At 43.6% G+C, this 20,232-nt stretch overlaps 2 protein-coding genes and 1 long non-coding RNA gene across 3 annotated transcripts in view; 2 read left to right on the top strand and 1 right to left on the bottom strand.

The window, feature by feature from the left end:
• Positions 1 to 20,232, bottom strand: part of LOC134205737 (uncharacterized) — a 65,559-nt gene that overhangs the window by 26,245 nt on the left and 19,082 nt on the right. The window lies entirely within an intron of this gene.
• LOC134205739 (uncharacterized) lies at positions 1,370 to 19,202 on the top strand. Its single transcript, XR_009978186.1, has 3 exons — positions 1,370 to 1,793; positions 1,855 to 2,041; positions 19,020 to 19,202. It is a non-coding gene; the product is annotated as an uncharacterized LOC134205739 (long non-coding RNA).
• On the top strand, positions 2,319 to 4,831 carry LOC134205738 (uncharacterized). Its single transcript, XM_062681303.1, has 2 exons — positions 2,319 to 2,634; positions 2,689 to 4,831. The coding sequence occupies exon 2, from the start codon at positions 3,392 to 3,394 to the stop codon at positions 4,799 to 4,801; it is 1,410 nt and encodes a 469-aa protein (XP_062537287.1). The 5' UTR covers positions 2,319 to 2,634; positions 2,689 to 3,391; the 3' UTR covers positions 4,802 to 4,831.

The following is a 20,232-nucleotide window of genomic DNA, read 5'->3' as shown; positions in this document are numbered from 1 at the left end:
AAATTTCAATATATTAAATCCCTCTTCTAGGAATTGTTTCGGAATTTTATCAAATAATTCCTCCGAAATAGCTTAATGAAATTCCAGGAAACAATTCGAAAGTTCTCCCATGATCGCCCTGAGAGTTCCTTAGAGAGTTTCCTCAAGAGCTCTATTGAAAATTTACCCAAAAAATTCCCTGACGAATCGCTTAGCAGCTTTAGTAGTTCCCAAGGAAATTTCTACAAAACTTCTTTCAAAAATTCCACAAGAAACTCCTTTGGGAATTACTCCAGGAACACCTCCTGAAGTTCCACCAAGAGCTACCCTGGAAAACTCCAATGAATTCCTTTACATATTCTGCAAGGGCTCCTCCGACAAATCACCCCAGGGAGGGCCTCTGAAAATTAAACTTTAACAAACTCCAAAACCATAATTCCTCAGAAGATACTTAGAATTGTACCAGAAATTTCCTATGGAATACCGCCGGATGTCCACCGGGTTGCTTCAGGAATTCCTCTGGAAGTTCCATCAGTAATTCCTGCAGAGTTCCTTCAGGAATTCCAAAGGAAGTTGCTTCAGGAATTCCCCCGGCTTTTCTTTCATGAATTCCTCAAGAAGTTCCTTCAGGAATTCCACCAATAGTTCCTCCTTGAATTTCTTCATTCAGTAATTTCTCTGGAAGTTCCTTCAACAATAGGTACGGTAGTTCTTACAGAAATTCCTCCGGAAATTCTTTCAGAAGTTTCTAGGATAGTTTCTTCGGAAGTTCTTCAAGGAATTCCTCCGGAAGTTGCTTCAGGAATTCTTTCAGGAATACCAACGGAAGTTGCTTCAGGGTCCTCCTTAGCCGTGCGGTAAGACGCGCGGCTACAAAGCAAGACCATGCTGAGGGTGGCTGGGTTCGATTCCCGGTGCCGGTCTAGGCAATTTTCGGATTGGAAATTGTTTCGACTTCCCTGGGCATAAAAGTATCATCGTGTTAGCCTCATGATATACGAATGCAAAAATGGTAACCTGGCTTAGAAACCTCGCAGTTAATAACTGTGGAAGTGCTTAATGAACACTACACAGCAAAAAATAATGTAACGCGCATCGATGTAATCATAACGACTTACTAAAATAAACGATGTAATCAAAAATTTGTTATGCAAAATAACGTCAATTCAATGTAATATTACACCACTCTTCAAATTACACAGAACCCGAATCATCATTCCCCTTTACATAGAACTTGTGTAATATTAAATGCTGAGAAAAGTCAAAATTACATAAAAAAAACTGCAACCCATTGATTCTAAATAGATTGTGTTATATTACACAGAATGGATGTTATTTCACATTCATTGATATTGTAATCTTAAATCTCGCAACACTGTTCAGACTGGCATCAGCGGCCTCAGCGGCGGTGGTGCGCCATTTTTATTTTGAGCTCTTCCAAGAGTGAAAGTTCTTTTTCGTTCTAAATTTAAATTTTGTTTTAAGTATTTAATATTGTGATAAACATATATAAACTGCTAATGTTTTAAAAATAATTGTGACAGTGAAAAAAGTGTATTTAAAAACGGCGGTTTCGGTCACTTCTTGAGGTTTTGTCATCCGTTAAATCCAAAAAGCGATCCGCTGTTTGCTGCCTCTGTATGCGTCCCAACAGGAAGTTTAATGATGTTGGTCAAACTGTCAGCAATGACCAAGAGAAAGTCCCGTCGTACTTTGACTCCAAGAGTCGGCCGATTCTCGGGAAGCTAAAACATGAAAAGCGGAGTTTCAGTCACCGCCGGTTGCGGAATAAAACGTTTTCTGCGATATTGGAGGTAAATAATCAATATACTAATTAAAGTCAGGATTGTTCACAATTTCTTTGTTTCTTTGCAGTAAAACAAGATTGAAGATGTCGAGAAAAAGTACTCCAAACATTGGACACAAGGTTGTCCAATTCGATTTGCCGATAATAAACAACTATATATATAATCTACTTCTCCTATTTTGTGGGAAAATTGAATTTAATCCCCAAGCTCACTAGCGGAACGACGACGGAAGTGGCACAGGATTTGACAGAAAGGTATGGACTATCAGTTAATTTTTTTCCGTTTCCATCACCATTCCGATACATTGCGTATGGGAGCTCAAATTTAACTTTTCCACTGGTCACTTTCTAGTCACAGCAGTCGACAAGAACGCTTTTTGTTTATTTTTTATTGGTCGATGGAAGAAATCAACCCGAGAATTAATCGGCTTCCTGAACATGCAGAAATTTTAAATTTATTTAAATAACATTTAAATACCTGCGAAGGGAGAGAACCACAAGCTTCTGATACATCCTAATATCGGACACTTCTCCATATTGCACTCGCTTCAATATCTAACGTATAATAAATATATATAATATAATATATATATATATATTATAATAAAATGTAGCTACCTATAGTCAATAACCTGCACCTGGAACGTTACTTTAGAAGACATTAAACAACAATATTCCAGTAGACCCTTACTGACTATGTTGTGTGGTACTTAACAGATAGTGTAAAGTACGCTGAACATATGGATGACAGCCCTGCATCCAAGCACTCATCGTGAGTGCTCACCGTGCGGGCTCATACTGCCAGCCGGCATTCACTCTCCCTCTTTCATCTTCCAACCACCGTACAGGTAAGACGTGTCGGAGCGTGTAAACCTGAGCGGTCCTTTCCCGGCACTAGGTAGAGACTCACAATGGCGATCCTGCCAGGAGTTGCAGCATTTATTTGCATTTGGCTGCAACATAAATATAGAACTACAAATTATATGACGGGAAAGGCATCACTCAGAGTTAAAAGCTCGAAACGAAGAGAGTACACAAAAAACAAGGTTATATCTGCAGCGTGAGCCAGAACAAGAAAATGGCTGCACAAAAAAAAAGCGGATCTTGTATCGCGCTGAGCGGAGAAAGGAAATTGTGTTGATCAAAGCAACCATTGAGGCAAGCGATTTGAAAAACTGCGCTGCGCTTAGACTACAAAAAATTAGAAAGAGAACATAACTCGGTCTCAACCGCGCTGCTGAGCGAGTTGAAGACTGCGCTGCTGAGCGGGTTGGAACACCGCGCTGCTGAGCGGGTCATAAGACCGCGCCGCTGAGCGGGTCATAAGACCGTGCTGCTAAGCGGGTCATAAGACCGCGCTGATGAGCGGGTTGGAAGACCGCGCTGATGAGCGGGTTGGAATACCGCGCTGAACAAACTAAAAGCTTGCTCGAATAAATACGACACAAAACCAAAAAAAGATACAAAGCGAACTGCATCTAAGCGGATTAATCACATCGCGCTCAATAGCATTGCCTTAATCGCAAATTGTTCTTGGGTTTCATTTCAGATAGCATAACGATACGATTGAGTATTGAAAACGAACCCAGGAACACCGTAACGAAAATGTCGAATCAGGGAAAGTACGTCCGAAACACAACCGATTGCCCGCCGAGTGACGATGACGTTTGCGACCAAATCGGAAAGCAGATTGTTGATGTCGGTCATACTGAGGAAAACGAAGCTCCGCGTATGATACGTAACAATACCGACGGTTACAGCGATAACATGGAATCTGGTAGCGATTCCGACGACGAAAACGAAGCATACTCGAACAATGAATCAAGCTCTACGGCATATTCGACAAGATCACCCTCGGCATCCCCACCGGTCGCGGAAGTTACACCACCGAAGGTGCCGAATCTGACAGCACACGAACAAGCAAACGCAGATCGGATTGACCGTATGGAAAAGATGCTCGAGAACATGAACAACGCCCTCGCTTGCTTCCAAGCGAATTCAGGACCGATACCAAACGATGACACCGACAAAAGCTGGAAGTTTCCGACAGACGCAGAACGACGTGGTGGTGAGAGTTCCTCTTCAAGTATTCGATGGGACCACTTGAAGCCGTTCCCGAGCGGTATCGCTGCTAATAAAATGTGGGAACATTGGAACCGCTACATAGAAAACTACGAAATAGCAGCCTCCTTGAGCAACGTCAACGATCCTGTCAAACGAACACAACTGTTATACCTCTCCATGGGCGACGAACTACAAGGAATAGTTAAAGCTGCAAAGCTCCGCCCAAGCTTGTCGAGCCCGAACTGCTACACTACTTTTCTGACAAACATTCAAAAATATTTGCGATCCATGACAGACACTGCTGCCGAACACGAGGCATTTTCACGAATGAAGCAAGGGAATGAAGAATCCGCCGTAGCCTTCCACGCACGATTGATGTGCAAAGTCAGGTCTTGCAATTACAGCGTCGATGATGAGGATAGGTTCGTGCGGTCGCAACTCCTGACTGGTCTCAGAAATAGGGAACTCGTGAAACAGGCCAGGACATACGGTCATGATACGAATTTCATCGTCCAATCAGCGACGAGGGACGAAGCGTTTGAATCCGAGACTAAGCAGCAGGAAGAACCTAGGTTGCTGGCAATTAGAAGCTACCAAAATCGACCACCCTACAATCAGTCAAGTCGAAAACGTACAAACATAGCTGGAACTGCTGGGAGAGCCAGCGGACTACCAGCAAAACGACAGCACACCGATGAATCCAACCAGCAACGGTCCCAAAGACAACGTCAGCGATGCCCCCGTTGTCTTCTTCTTCACCACAGGAACGGACAATGCCCAGCACTCAGCCGGAACTGCAACGAATGTGGCAAACGCGGTCACTACGCGGCCGCTTGTCGCCAGAAGCAGGTGAACGCCATGGAGAGAAGAACCAACTTCGATAGACTTCCGAGAAAACATGACACTCCCGATGACAATAAGCAGGAAGACGAACAGGTATTTTCTGATTGATTACTAATTTCCCTTTTCTTTTCTTCAAGTCATGACATACTATAATTAAAGAAAAAGTTAAGAAAATGAATAAATAAAAACACTTTCATGAAGAACAATAAAACTGTTGTAAAGTTGTAAGACTATTTTACCCAAATTTTAAATTATGTCACATTTCTCCAACCTAGCTGATCAATGCCCTCTCACTCGATGATGTCTTGGTCACGTGCTCGGTGGGGTCATCTGCTCCCATCTGCTTCCTTATCGATTCAGGGGCGGACGTGAATGTTATTGGAGGAAATGATTGGGTTCAACTAAAGCGAGAGATTCCAAGAGGAGACTTGAAAATAGAGTTAATTAGCACACCCGAGAAGAGGCTACACGCGTATGGCTCCCAAAAACCGATGGTTGTTGAGTGCACCTTCAAAGCGAAAATCGCACCAGTGGGTTCCGCAAATCCAGGCATAAGCGCCATCTTCCACGTTGTACCGAAAGGAGCAAGATCATTACTAGGACGATCCACGTCCAACGATATGGGGCTACTGTATATACGAAATGAAAACAACCGCTGTGAGATCTTGCATATCAAGAATCAGTTCCCAAAAATGCCAGGCGTAAGGATTAAGTTCAGCATCGATCAAACCATCCCACCTACCAAAAGTGCATACTTCAACGTACCGGCAGCCTACAGGTAAGGAAGTTCTAATTATGAACAATAATGAGTAATAATGTTTATGCATAACAACCATATCGCTCCAACACAATTAGAAAAAACTATTTATCCCCAAAAATGTTTTTGTGGCAAACTACGTTTAACTGTAACGTCGATTGCACTTAGATACACCTACTATAATATCTACAATTTCCTTCAATGAATTGAACGAAATAGGTTTGCTTAACCGTAACGTAAGCAGTCTCACTTGATTCACTTGATAACATAATATTCCAATTCCTAATTTGACGCTTACAGGGATGGAGCTCGACAAAGGCTGAGAGAAATGGAATGCCAAGGAATTATAGAGCGAGTTACCACAGCTCCTAGCTGGATAAGCGGCATGTCAGCCGTGGCGAAGGGGAGAAATGATTTCCGCCTGGTGGTAAACATGCGTGCTCCAAATCGAGCGATTAATCGCGAATATTTCAGATTGCCCTTGCTCGAAGACATGAAAGTCAAGTTGCACGGTGCGAAATATTTCTCGAAGCTTGACCTTCAGAATGCTTTTTACCACTTAGAACTGTGTGAAGAATCTCGGGATTTGACAACATTTCTGACGGAGGACGGTATGTACAGATTCACCAGACTCATGTTTGGTGTAAACTGTGCACCAGAGATCTTCCAACGAGAGATGATGAGAATCTTGAAAGATGTAGGCGATAATATTATCGTCTACATTGACGACTTCCTGATTTTCTCTGACACTCTACAAGGACTAAGAGCAACCGTCGCAAAGGTACTACAAATTTTGAGAACAAACAACTTGACTTTGAATACCGCCAAGTGTGAGTTCGATAAGACCAAAGTACAATTCCTTGGCCATTTACTTGATGAAAACGGTTTTCATATTGATAATGAAAAAATCAAGAGTGTCCGAGGCTTTAGAGAACCTTCAACATTGTCAGAACTTCGAAGCTTCCTTGGTTTGGCGTCCTATCTTAGTCCATATTTGAAAAACTTCGCGGACATCTCCAGCCCGCTATGGGCGGCCACGACATCATGGAGTTGGGGCCCCGAGCAGAAAAAAGCATTTGAACTGGTCAAACAGCGTATCATCGAGTGTACGATATCGCTTGGATACTTTTCCGAACATGACAAAACTGTGCTCTATACAGACGCATCTCCAACGGCTTTGGGAGCTGTGCTCGTGCAAGAATCAACAAACCAAGCGCCGCGCGTGATAAGCTTTGCGTCCAAGTCCCTGACATCAACAGAACGAAAGTATGCACAGAACCAGCGGGAAGCCCTGGGAGCTGTCTGGGCAGTGGAACATTTTTCTTACTTCCTGCTTGGAAGACGTTTCACTCTCCGCACAGACGCACAAGGGTTAGCATTCATTCTAAATCGCTCAAGAGAGGATTCGAAGCGAGCATTAACACGTGCAGAAGGGTGGGCGCTTAGGTTGAGCCCATACCGGTACGATATCGAGTATGTCCGCGGCACTGAGAATATTGCCGATCCACCTTCCAGGCTCTATAATGGAGAAGATGCTCCGTTTGATGATGAAGGAAGTCCATGGGAGATTGCATCCCTCGTAGCAAATTCCGTCGAATTCCTAACTGAGTCGGAAATTAAGAACGCCACAGATAGAGACGACACGCTACAGCAAGTAATAAAAGCTTTGGAAACAGGGATCTGGACCAAGGATTTACAGAGATACAATACGGTCGAGAAGGACTTGAGTGTTCAGAATGGTATCGTTATCAAAACTGGATGTGCAGTCATTCCAAAGGCAATACAAACCCACGCTTTACAAGTGGCACACGAGGGCCATCCATCTACAGCTAAAATGAAGAGCATCATGCGACAGCGGGTATGGTGGCCGGGTATGCCAAAAGATGTTACAAGCTGGGTCGAGTCATGCGAAACATGTTGCGTAAATGGCAAACCGGAGAGGACAACACCGATGGAACGGGCGCTAATTCCAAAGGTTGCTTGGGACACTGTGGCCCTAGACTTCAATGGACCTTATATTAAGTTCGGAGGAATCCTCATTTTGGTAATTGTCGACTATAAGTCACGCTACATTATTGCCAAACCAGTGAAATCGACGAAATTCGAATGCACAAAGAAGATCCTTGATGATGCCTTCGAAAAAGAAGGGTTTCCAAAAACCATCAAAACGGATAATGGACCTCCGTTCAACGGGCAGGAATTTGCAGAATACTGTAGGCAGCGGGGCATAGCCGTGATTTTTTCGACTCCTCTATTTCCGCAACAAAACGGATTAGCGGAAAGCTCCATGAAAATAATCAACAAAGCCATGGCAGTGGCCACCGCGAACTGTACCAGTTACATCGATGAACTCAGGAAGGCAATAAACGCTCATAACGCAGCCGCCCATAGTGTCACAAAAATCCCACCGGAGGAAATAATGTATGGGCGCAAAATAAAACGCGGTTTGCCATTACTCCAACGCGGAATATCCACTTATGATGAGGAACTTTTGCAACAAAGAGATCACGAAGCCAAGCTGGCGGGGAAACAACGTGAGGATACTCGTCGCGGAGCGCGCCCTTCTAGGGTCAAACCGGGAGACGAAGTTCTCATCGAGCGCCATAATCGTATGAAAGGAGATTCCCGTTTTTCTCCAACCAGGTACGTAGTAGTGGAAGAACGGAACGGCAGTCTCGTCCTCACAGATCGAGATGGAAAAGAGTACAAGCGTCATGTATCTCAGACGAAAAAGGTTAAACCTTGGCGCGACACACGGAACGAGTGGAAATCACCGGACGTGGTTTCTCGGGATACAGAAGTGCCTCTTCCAAGCAAATCAGTGCGACCTAACCGCCAAAAGCGAACACCAATCTTCCTAAATGATTACGTTAGAGTTGTTGAAAACGTCTAGTTTGTTCCTAAATTGAATCTAAAAAGAAAAAGATAAATAAAATATTTTAAAGCTTTTCATATCGTAAAATATTAGCACTACGCGGAATTCTTTTCTTCTCTAGTTTCAAAACTTCAGCACTTCACTAATTTGCTGGTGAAGCTACGGCTTCAATTATTGTGGTAATTTACGCTCTAACAAAATTTCGTTCAAACCCCAAAACACAACCAGTTACTTATTTAGTCTACAACTTCCCGCAAGAAAACTGCACACATATACAAACCGTCTCTGCACGAAACGAATACGCCATATACTTGTGTTGACATTTAGCATATATTTTATCTGATGACTAGGTACTAAGAAACTAAGCTGTTTTTTCCTTTTCCTGGAGATGTTGAAAAAATCATACACTTAGCATTCTTCTTCTCCTTTTGTCCTTTCTGCTTTGACAGTTTTGACCAGGTTTTGACGAGACGTCATAATTTGATCGTTTTTATCGATTTGACATATAATTCGACATCTTGAACCAAAATGCCCTTGCAGCACACGGAACACGACGATAAATATTTTACACGTTAAAATCACACTACCTACTAAGGAGCGTTCTCAGGGGAAAGACTAGAATTGGGTTGTTTAAAGGTATCGATGTTTTTACATATTGTAAATCTGCAAGAAAAACATAGCCGAACTCTCATTATGTTCCTTTTTCCTAGCAGTTAATAGCTGTAATGATGTAAATATAATTATGCAAAGAAACCTATTTTTGTGGTGCAGTAATGGTGATGTTTGTAAGCTACAATCAAATCATTTTTCTACGGAGAGGAAGGGAGATGTGTGGTACTTAACAGATAGTGTAAAGTACGCTGAACATATGGATGACAGCCCTGCATCCAAGCACTCATCGTGAGTGCTCACCGTGCGGGCTCATACTGCCAGCCGGCATTCACTCTTCCTCTTTCATCTTCCAACCACCGTACAGGTAAGACGTGTCGGAGCGTGTAAACCTGAGCGGTCCTTTCCCGGCACTAGGTAGAGACTCACATATGTGAATTTTTTTTTTCTTCCTATTTTGTCATTCCAAAGGGAATCTTTCTGAAAATTTGAAAAGAATCCTGAGATATAAAAAAACTTTCTATCCTTTGAGAAATACGAGAGGAATTTCTAGGATTCCGAAAGAGAATTTTTCCAGCAGTTCGAAGTGACACTTTTCAGGATTCCAACGAAAATCCTTTTGGGATTTCAAATAGAATTGTTATACAAAATAACGGATTTCAATGAGTATTATGGGAGAACGAAGAGAATCAATGGGTTCGAAAATAAAAATTAGATTGTGGAAATGATCATCTGGGATTCCCTGGAGAAACCATTAACAATTGCCTAAGGAAACCTTCAAAGAAAGGTCTGTGTTTCCCTGAAAATCATGCCGGATTTCCTTGACGAATCCCAAGTAGCGAACGATCACTGTAATACTTCTTAACTGCAAGTGGAATTCTTCTGCAAGTGGGATTCCTTGGGGGATGCTTTCGAGATTCCTTGAGGGATCCTTTCGGGATTCTTTGGGGGATCCTTTCGGGATTCCTTGGGGGATCCTTTCGGGATTCCTTGGGGAATCCTTTTGGGATTCTTTGGGGAATCCTTTCGGGATTCCTTGGGGAATCCTTTCGGGATTCCTTGGGGAATCCTTTCGGGATTTCTTGGGGAATCCTTTCGGGATTCCTTGGGGAATCCTTTCGGGATTCCTTGGGGAATCCTTTCGGGATTCGTTGGGGAATCCTTTCGGGATTCCTTGGAGAATCCTTTCGGGATTCATAGAGGAATCCTTTCGGGATTCATTGAGGAATCCTTTCGGGATTCCTTGGGGAATCCTTTCGGGATTCCTTGGGGAATCCTTTCGGGATTCTTTGGAAAATCCTTTCGGGATTCTTTGGGGAATCCTTTCGGGATTCCTTGGGGAACCCTTTCGGGATTCCTTGGGGAATCCTTTCGGGATTCCTTGGGGAATCCTTTCGGGATTCCTTGGGGAACCCTTCCGGGATTCCTTGGGGAACCCTTCCGGGATTCCTTGGGAATCCTTTTCAGGATTCCTTGGGGAATCCTTTCGATTCCTTGGGGAATCCTTTCGGGATTCCCTTGGGGAATCCTTTTCGATTCATGGGGAATCCTTTCGATTCCTTGGAGAATCTTTTCCAGGATTCCTTGGGGAATCCTTTTCAGGGATTCCTTGGGAATCCTTTCGATTCCTTGGGGAATCCTTTCGGATTCCTTGGGGAATCCTTTCGGGATTCCTTGGGAATCCTTTCGATTCCTTGGGGAATCCTTTCGGATTCCTTGGGGAATCCTTTCGATTCCTTGGGAATCCTTTCGGGATTCCTTGGGGAATCCTTTCGATTCCTTGGGAATCCTTTCGGGATTCCTTGGGGAATCCTTTCGATTCCTTGGGAATCCTTTCGATTCCTTGGGGAATCCTTTCGGATTCAGAATCCTTTCGATTCCTTGGAGAATCCTTTTCGATTCCTTGGGGAATCCTTTCGATTCCTTGGGAATCCTTTCGATTCCTTGGGGAATCCTTTCGGGATTCCTTGGGAATCCTTTCGGATTCCTTGGGGAATCCTTTCGATTCCTTGGGGAATCCTTTCGATTCCTTGGGGAATCCTTTCGGATTCCTTGGGGAATCCTTTTCGATTCCTTGGGGAATCCTTTCAGGATTCCTTGGGAATCCTTTCGGATTCCTTGGGGAATCCTTTCGGATTCCTTGGGGAATCCTTTTCGGATTCCTTGGGGAATCCTTTTCGGATTCCTTGGGGAATCCTTTCCAGGATTCCTTGGGGAATCCTTTCGATTCCTTGGGGAATCCTTTCCAGATTCCTTGGGGAATCCTTTCGATTCCTTGGGGAATCCTTTCGATTCCTTGGGGAATCCTTTCCGGGATTCCTTGGGGAATCCTTTCGATTCAGGGAATCCTTTTCGATTCCTTGGGAATCCTTTCGATTCCTTGGGGAATCCTTTTCAGGATTCCTTGGGGAATCCTTTCGGGATTCCTTGGGAATCCTTTCAGGATTCCTTGGGGAATCCTTTCAGGATTCCTTGGGGAATCCTTTCAGGATTCCTTGGGAATCCTTTCAGGATTCCTTGGGGAATCCTTTCGATTCCTTGGGGAATCCTTTCGGATTCCTTGGGGAATCCTTTCGGGATTCCTTGGGAATCCTTTTTCGATTCCTTGGGGAATCCTTTCGATTCCTTGGGGAATCCTTTCGGGATTCCTTGGGGAATCCTTTCGGGATTCCTTGGGGAATCCTTTCAGGATTCCTTGGGGAATCCTTTCGATTCCTTGGGGAATCCTCCGATTCCTTGGGAATCCTTAGAATCCTTTCGATTCCTTGGGGAATCCTTTCGATTCGATTCGGATTCCTTGGGGAATCCTTTCGGGATTCCTTGGGGAATCCTTTCAGGATTCCTTGGGGAATCCTTTCGGGATTCCTTGGGGAATCCTTTCGGGATTCCTTGGGGAATCCTTTCGGGATTCCTTGGGGAATCCTTTCGGGATTCCTTGGGGAATCCTTTCGGGATTCCTTGGGGAATCCTTTCGGGATTCCTTGGGGAATCCTTCCGGGATTCCTTGGGGAATCCTTCCGGGATTCCTTGGGGAATCCTTCCGGGATTCCTTGGGGAATCCTTCCGGGATTCCTTGGGGAATCCTTCCGGGATTCCTTGAGGAATCCTTCCGGGATTCCTTGAGGAATCCTTCCGGGATTCCTTGGGGAATTCTTCCGGGAATCCTTGGTGGAATTCTTCCGGGAATCCCTGGGGGAATTCTTCCGGGAATCCCTGGGGGAATTCTTCCGGGAATCCTTGGTGGAATTCTTCCGGGAATCCCTGGGGGAATTCTTCCGGGAATCCCTGGGGGAATTCGTCCGAGAAACCCTGGGGGAATTCTTCCGAGAAACCCTGGGGAAATTCTTCCGGGAATCCCTGGGGCAATTCCTTGGGGAATCCTTTCGGGATTCCTTGGGGAATCCTTTCGGGATTCCTTGGGGAATCCTTTCGGGATTCCTTGGGGAATCCTTTCGGGATTCCTTGGGGAATCCTTTCGGGATTCCTTGGGGAATCCTTCTGGGATTCCTTGTGGAATCCTTTCGGGATTCCTTGGGGAATACTTCCGGGATTCTTTGGGAACTCCTTTCGGGATCCCTTGGGGAATCCTATCGGGATTCCTTGGGGAATCCTATCGGGATTCCTTGGGGAATCCTTTCGGGATTCCTTGGGGAATCCTTTCGGGATTCCTTGGGGAATCCTTCCGGGATTCCTTGGGGAATCCTTCCGGGATTCCTTGGGGAATCCTTCCGGGATTCCTTTGGGAATCCTTCCGGGATTCATTGGGGAATCCTTTCGGGATTCCTTGGGGAATCCTTTTGGGATTCCTTGGGGAATCCTTTTGGGATTCCTTGGGGAATCCTTCCGGGATTCGTTGGGGAATCCTTCCGGGATTCCTTGTGGAATCCTTTCGGGATTCCTTGGGGAATACTTTCGGGATTCCTTGGGGAATACTTTCGGGATTCTTTGGGAAATCCTTTCGGGATCCCTTGGGGAATCCTTTCGGGATTCCTTGGGGAATCCTTTCGGGATTCCTTGGGGAATCCTTCCGGGATTCCTTGGGGAATCCTTTCGGGATTCCTTGGGGAATCCTTCCGGGATTCCTTGGGGAATCCTTCCGGGATTCCTTGGGGAATCCTTCCGGGATTCCTTGGGAAATCCTTCGGAATTTCCTTGGGAAATCCTTCCGATTCCTTGGGGAATCCTTCCGATTCCTTGGGGAATCCTTCCGATTCCTTGAGGAATCCTTCCGGGATTCCTTGGGGAATCCTTCCGGGATTCCTTGGGGAATCCTTCCGGGATTCCTTGGGGAATCCTTCCAGGATTCCTTGGGGAATCCTTCCGGGATTCCTTGGGGAATCCTTCCGGGATTCCTTGGGGAATCCTTCCGGGATTCCTTGGGGAATCCTTCCGGGATTCCTTGCAGGGTGACCAGCGAACCGGGAAAACCGGGAGAACCGGGAAAAAGTCGGGAATAGAAAATCACCGGGAAAATATCGGGAATTATGCGGGAATTTGAATGTGCACCGGGAAAAATTCAAAAATTGAGTATATAGAACATTTCTCTCGGAAATATCTTCAGAAATTCAATCCAAAAATAGTTTTATATATTTGGCTTTCGAAATTCATGAGGATTTCCTTCTAGAATATCTTTAGAAATATCTTTGGATTTTTTTTTTGGATTTCCATTGCAAACTATTTTATTTTTAATAAACATACCAGAAGAATTCTTCCAACAAAATTTCTTAAAGAATTCCTGCTAAAATTTCAGATATATCTCCTGAAGGAATTTTGCATGGTTGTACTAAAGGAATTTCCAGGATTTTCAAAGGATTTCCTAGAGGTTCTTCCAAAAAAAATTTAAAGCTTTTCCGAAGGATTTAAAAAAAAAATACAAGGCATTTCCGGAGGATTTTTCGATAAAACCCTGGAGGAATGGAAATTGAGGATTTTTCGGCAGAATCTTCTGGATTACGTCTGGAGAAATCCTTAAGTATTTTTAGAATTTTTTTTCTCTAAAATTATGAATTTTTGAAGGAATTTCTGAAGGAGAACCTGAGGGAGTTTTCGAACAGAATTTCTGTGAGCATTACTGAAGAAATTTCCGAAAAAAATCTAAAAGGCATTTACGATGAAATTTCCGAAAAATGCCTTTATTTCTCCAGGTATTTTTCGGGAATTACTTAAAGATTTTGCTCCATCGATAAATCATCTAAGAATTCCTTTGGATGCTTCTCCGGGGTTTATCACAATTGGCAGAAAATATTTTTTTAGAATTATTTTGGTGTTTATATCACAATTCTAGAAAATATTCAATTTGGTGAGTCATGTGGAATTCAGTTTGGAAAACTAGTGGAATTTAGTATGGAAAACTTAATCGTGTTGTTTTCCTGCTATATCGCAAACGAGTTTGCTCACCCATGGAGGATAAATGAATTAGATTTTAATATGAATAAACCAGCACTAAATATGCAAAACCAGAAACCACTCTTCTGTATTCTGCAGTATTTTATAAAAATAATTTATTAAAGTGCTATTTTGCAGTACAATTGACCTTTCTTGTCAAAAATTGTATCTCGTGTTATTGTCTCAGTCGATTCTTTGGCTTATGTAAGGTCAACTTTCCCAAAGAACCCATACTTTTCAAAGTCTCTAACTATTTTTAAAATCGAAAACAAAAACCGAAAAAGTAATGCACGTGTGAACCGGCCTGAGAAATTCGTACGATAGCCGTTCAAAATCGAGCCAATCTTAAAAAAAGAACTTTTTCGATTTTTGTTAGAGGCGTCAAAAAATGGGCTCTTTGGGAAAGTTGACCTTAAATAAGTCAAAGAATCGATCGAGCAAATAAGAAATTTTGACGGGAAAGGTAAATTGTTTCTAATAAAAAGATTCGCTCAAAATGAACTACTTCTGCTACTGTAGATATGTATTTTCTTCATAAATACATGTATTTTTTTATCGGGAAATTTTTCAAAAATTCGGGAGAAAACCGGGAATTCAAAATCCAATATTCACTGGCCACCCTGTCCTTGGGGAATCCTTCCGGGATTCCTTGGGGAATCCTTCCGGGATTCCTTCGGGAATCCTTCCGGGATTCCTTGGGGAATCACTCCGGGATTCCTTGGGGAATCCTTCCGGGATTCCTTGGGGAATCCTTCCGGGATTCCTTGGGGAATCCTTCCGGGATTCCTTGGGGAATCCTTCCGGGATTCCTTGGGGAATCCTTCCGGGATTCCTTGGGGAATCCTTCCGGGATTCCTTGGGGAATCCTTCCGGGATTCCTTGGGGAATCCTTCCGGGATTCCTTGGGGAATCTTTCCGGGATTCCTTGGGGAATCTTTCCGGGATTCCTTGGGGAATCTTTCCGGGATTCCTTGGGGAATCTTTCCGGGATTCCTTGGGGAATCTTTCCGGGATTCCTTGGGGAATCCTTCCGGGATTCCTTGGGGAATCCTTCCGGGATTCCTTGGGGAATCCTTCCGGGATTCCTTGGGGAATCCTTCCGAATTCCTTGGGGAATCCTTCCGGGATTCCTTGGGGAATCCTTCCGGGATTCCTTGGGGAATCCTTCCGGGATTCCTTGGGGAATCCTTCCGGGATTCCTTGGGGAATCCTTCCGGGATTCCTTGGGGAATCCTTCCGGGATTCCTTGGGGAATCCTTCCGGGATTCCTTGGGGAATCCTTCCGGGATTCCTTGGGGAATCCTTCCGGGATTCCTTGGGGAATCCTTCCGGGATTCCTTGGGGAATCCTTCCGGGATTCCTTGGGGAATCCTTCCGGGATTCCTTGGGGAATCCTTCCGGGATTCCTTGGGGAATCCTTCCGGGATTCCTTGGGGAATCCTTCCGGGATTCCTTGGGGAATCCTTTCGGGATTCCTTGGGGAATCCTTTCGGGATTCCTTGGGGAATCCTTTCGATTTCTTGGGAATCCTTCCGATTCCTTGGGGAATCCTTCCGATTCCTTGGGGAATCCTTCCGGGATTCCTTGGGGAATCCTTCCGGGATTCCTTGGGGAATCCTTCCGGGATTCCTTGGGGAATCCTTCCGGGATTCCTTGGGGAATCCTTCCGGGATTCCTTGGGGAATCCTTCCGGGATTCCTTGGGGAATCCTTCCGGGCTTCCTTGGGGGATCCTTTCTGGATTCCTTGGGGAATCCTTCCTCGAATCCTTGGTAGAATTCTTCCGGGAATCCCTGGGGGAATTCGTCCGAGAAACCCTGGGGAAATTCTTCCGGGAATCCCTGGGGCAATTATTGCGGGAATCCGTGGGGCAATTCTTCCGGGAATCCCTGGGGCAATTCTTCCGGGAATCCCTGGGGCAATTCTTCCGGGAATCCTTGGGACTTAAGATTTCTAGTGTAATCCACAGATGATTCCGTTCGGAATACTCAGAAGATTTTCTTCGCAATTCGCTGAGGTTTCTGCAAAGGACTCCCGTCGGAATGCTCAAATGATTGCCGTTGGGATTCCCATAGGATTCCTTCCGCAATTCCCAGAGGATTCCCTTCGAAATGCTTCAGAGGATTCCCTTCGGAATCTCCAAAGGAATCTCTGGCGAATCCCTAAAGGATTCCCGTCGGAATAACCAATGGGAAGGAATCCCATCAGAATCCCCAGAAATATTCCCTTTGGAACCCTCAAAAGTATCCCCTTTGAATCCCCAAAGGATTCCCTTTGGGAACTCCAGAGTATTTCCTTTAGAAGCTCCAAAGAATTCCCTTTGGAAACTACAGAGGTTTCTTTTCGGAATTTCTAAAGGATTCCCTTCGGAATCCCTAAAGGATTTCCGTCCGAATTCTCAAGAGATTCCGGCCAGAATCCTCAAAAGATTTTAATTGGAATTCCTAATGGATTCCCGTCGGTATCCTCAAAGGATATCCGTTGTGATTCTTAAAAGATTCCTTCTGGAATCTCCAGAGGATTTTCTTCAGAATCCCCAGAGAATCTCATTCAGAAACTCCAGAGAATTCGCTTTGGAAACTCCAGATGATTCTCTTCGGAATCCCCAGAGGATTCTTTTCGTAATCCCCAAAGGATTCGCTCCAGAAACTTTCCTTTCCTTTCTCGTTGGAATCCTCAAACGGTTTTTTTTTGGTACCCTTAAAGTACTCCCTTCGAAATCTCTGAAGGATTCCCGCCGGAATTCCCGAAAAATTCCCGTCAGGATCTTCTAAGGATTCCCAGAGGATTTCCTTCGGAATCCCATCAAAGTGTTCCCTTCGGAATCCTCAATATTCTTTTATGATTACCCAAAAGATTCCCTTCGGAATCTTCAAAAGATTTTTTTATTCCCAAATGATTCCCTTTGAAAATCCCAGAAAATTTTCTTCGGAATACACAGAGGATTTTCTTCAAAATCCGCAGAGATTTCCTTTCAGAATTTCTATTGGAAGCCCCAAAGGATTGTCAAATGTAATATGTACTCAAAAGATTTTCATTGAATCCTCAAAGGATTCCAGTCAAAATTCCGTAAGAAATCCTGAATCCTTTTGAATCTCCAAAGGTTTCCTTCGAATCCCCAGAAAATTATCTTCGGAATTCAAAGATGATTTTTCCGTAATCCCCAGATGATTATTTTTCTGCATAGGAATCGCTAGAGGGTCAAGTACAAGACACTGAAGTCGACCTTACTGTTATGGTCGAAATACGTATCTGTCAAGGTACAATTAAGTGGTTGAATTAAATGGGATTGTACAAACTCGTCTTATGACAAGTGAAGACATTCCGCTAAAAAGTTCAAAATAATTTCTTAACATCGCTAGAGGATTCCCTTCGGAATTCTTAAAGCTCAGACAAACAGACATAACACATTGAACATTCACTCATCAAATTCATCGTTCTACAAACCCTAATGACATCTGTGCTTTCCACTAAGTTGGGCAAACAGCGAACCAAATTGCGGTACTGAGCATACGTCAAACTCGAACAAATCCGACGTGCGCGCCACGGGTGATCGATTGGCCAACTAATGATTATATAAATAGACCAGTAAATCAGTGAACGATGAAAATTGTGTTATGTCTGTTTGTCTGTGCTTAAAGTATTACCTTCGGAATTCCCAAAAAAGGAGTATATCCATGAAATTCCCATCGAAATCCCCAAGAAAATCCCGTCGAAAATCCCGTCCCGTCAAAGAATTTTCGTTGAAATCCTCAAATGAAAGGAAAGGAGATTCACTTCGGAATCCCGAAAGGAAATTGTCTTGGGAATCCCGGAACGATATTCGTTTCTAATCCTAGAAGGATTGTTTTCCTTATCCCAGATGCATTCTCTTTTAAATCCCAGTAAGTTTATTTTCCTTATCCCCTTAGGAATTATGTAAAGACTTTTTTTGAAATCCCCAATTGACTCCTTTCGGAATCTCCAAAGGATTTCCTTCTGAATTCCCAAAGAATTCCTTTCGAAATCTCAAAGGATGCTCTTCGGAATATCCAGAAAGATTATTTTTCTTATCCCAGAAAGATTCCCATTCCGAATTTTAAAATGATCTCCTGAAGAATTTCTTTTGGCGGCGCCAGTTATTATTTTGTAGAGTACCGCTCGGCAGAAGAACAGAAGCTTTTGAGAACAATGGTGTTATTGCATCGTGTGCTACCCTACCGCTTTCTTAGCCAGTGTGCCCGAAGGGTTCCTTTCGGAATTCTCAAAGAATCCCCAAATTTCCAAAGGAGGATCCCAGGAAAAATTTTGTCCTTGTTCCAGGCCGATTCCTTATATATTCTATAGAATTCCAGAATGATTCCCTCCAGATCCCAGAACGATATTCTTTGAAATTCTCAAAGAATTCTCTCTAGAATTCCCAAATGACTGCTTTTGGAATCTTCAAAAGATTCCCTCCGAAATCCCGGTAAGATTCTTTTTCTATAATCCCAGACAGATCCTTTTCTATTCCAGAAGGATTTCTACCGCAATCCAGAATGTGTTTCCTTTGGAATTCCTTTCGGATTCCTCACTCTTTGGAATCTCCAAATGTCTTCCTTGGGAATCCCAAAAAAAATCCATTATTTCTTCGAGGCCATTCTGGGGGAATCAATAGTATTCTGGATGTTCATAGAATAACACAACATGGCTCAAAAAATGATATTCTATACCTATTTTCAGTATTTGATGTCGTCCAAGAGCACCAAATTCCGTGCCGCTCGATTACGTTCATTCCATGGTGCGGTGGTGACTCGTCTGAAACAAGGCCGGAAGTTTTGAGTGAGGGATCGCTCACCATTTGCTCACCATCGCTCACCGGATCGGAAATTCTCGTTCAGGATGACACGATTCCCTTGTCTAATAATACCAGAGAGATGCGGATGGACCGATCAGGAAAAGATTCATACTTTGAGATTCCAATCGACGAACAATCCTACCGGTGTGTGAATAATGATAACCGACAGTGAAATCAATCATTCAGAATATAATCTGCGCTAATTTTCACTATGCCGCTGTACAGAAAACCCAATCTACAATGGGCATAAAATTAATTGTTTTTTATATAAATTGTAAGAAACAGAGAAAAAAAAATGAGACTAATAAAATATTATTTCAAATGCAATTTCGACAACAAAAAATAAAAAAACGAAAATTCCAAAAAAATAAATCATCAAAATAATTTCATACATTTCGAGTGGTTTTACATCACATTCATTTACATCGCTTCAATTACATCATCTTATTTTTTACATCGAGAGAAATTACGTCGCTCTTGTTTATTACACAGCAAGCTCTGTAGTACGTTGTGCAGTGTAATATTCAACAGCCGATGGATTCAACTGGTTGCAGCGATTTCGATGTAATATTCAACAACTTTTTTTGCTGTGTAAGCTGCGAGGCGGCTCTGTCTCAGTGTGGGGATGTAATGCCAATAAGAAGAAGAAGAAGAAGGAAGTTGCTTCAGGAATTCCCCCGGCAGTTCCTTCATGAATTCCTCTAGAAGTTCCTTCAGGAATTCATTCGAAAATTCCTCCAGTAATTTTTCTAGAAGTTCATTCGAGAACTCCTCCAGAAGTTCATCCAAGGGTTTCTCCATGAATTCCTCAATGAAGTTCCTTCTGGAATTGTTCCAGGAAAGACTTGTAAAGCTCCTTCAGGAATTCCTCCGAAAAGTAGTTTGTTCGGGTGTTCCTCTAGGAATGCTTCCGGCAGTTCACTGAGAAATTCCCTAGGAGTTCCTGCAGGAGTTCCTCCCGTAGATAGACCAGACAGTTCTTACAGGGATTGCTGAGGAAGTTCCTTCAAGTGATCTTTTGGAAGTTTTTTCAGGAGTTTCTATGGAAGTTCTTTCCGGATACCTCCCAGGATTTCCTTTAGGAATTCCTCCGAAGTT

Source organism: Armigeres subalbatus, chromosome 1, assembly GCF_024139115.2.
Source record: "Armigeres subalbatus isolate Guangzhou_Male chromosome 1, GZ_Asu_2, whole genome shotgun sequence".
NCBI classification, from domain to species: domain Eukaryota; kingdom Metazoa; phylum Arthropoda; class Insecta; order Diptera; family Culicidae; genus Armigeres; species Armigeres subalbatus.
This window is presented reverse-complemented; position numbering and strand designations above follow the sequence as displayed.

Coding starts and splice junctions, on each gene's coding strand:
- LOC134205738 (XM_062681303.1), top strand. CDS start 3,392: ATGTCGAATCAGGGAAAGTACGTCCGAAACACAACCGATTGCCCGCCG.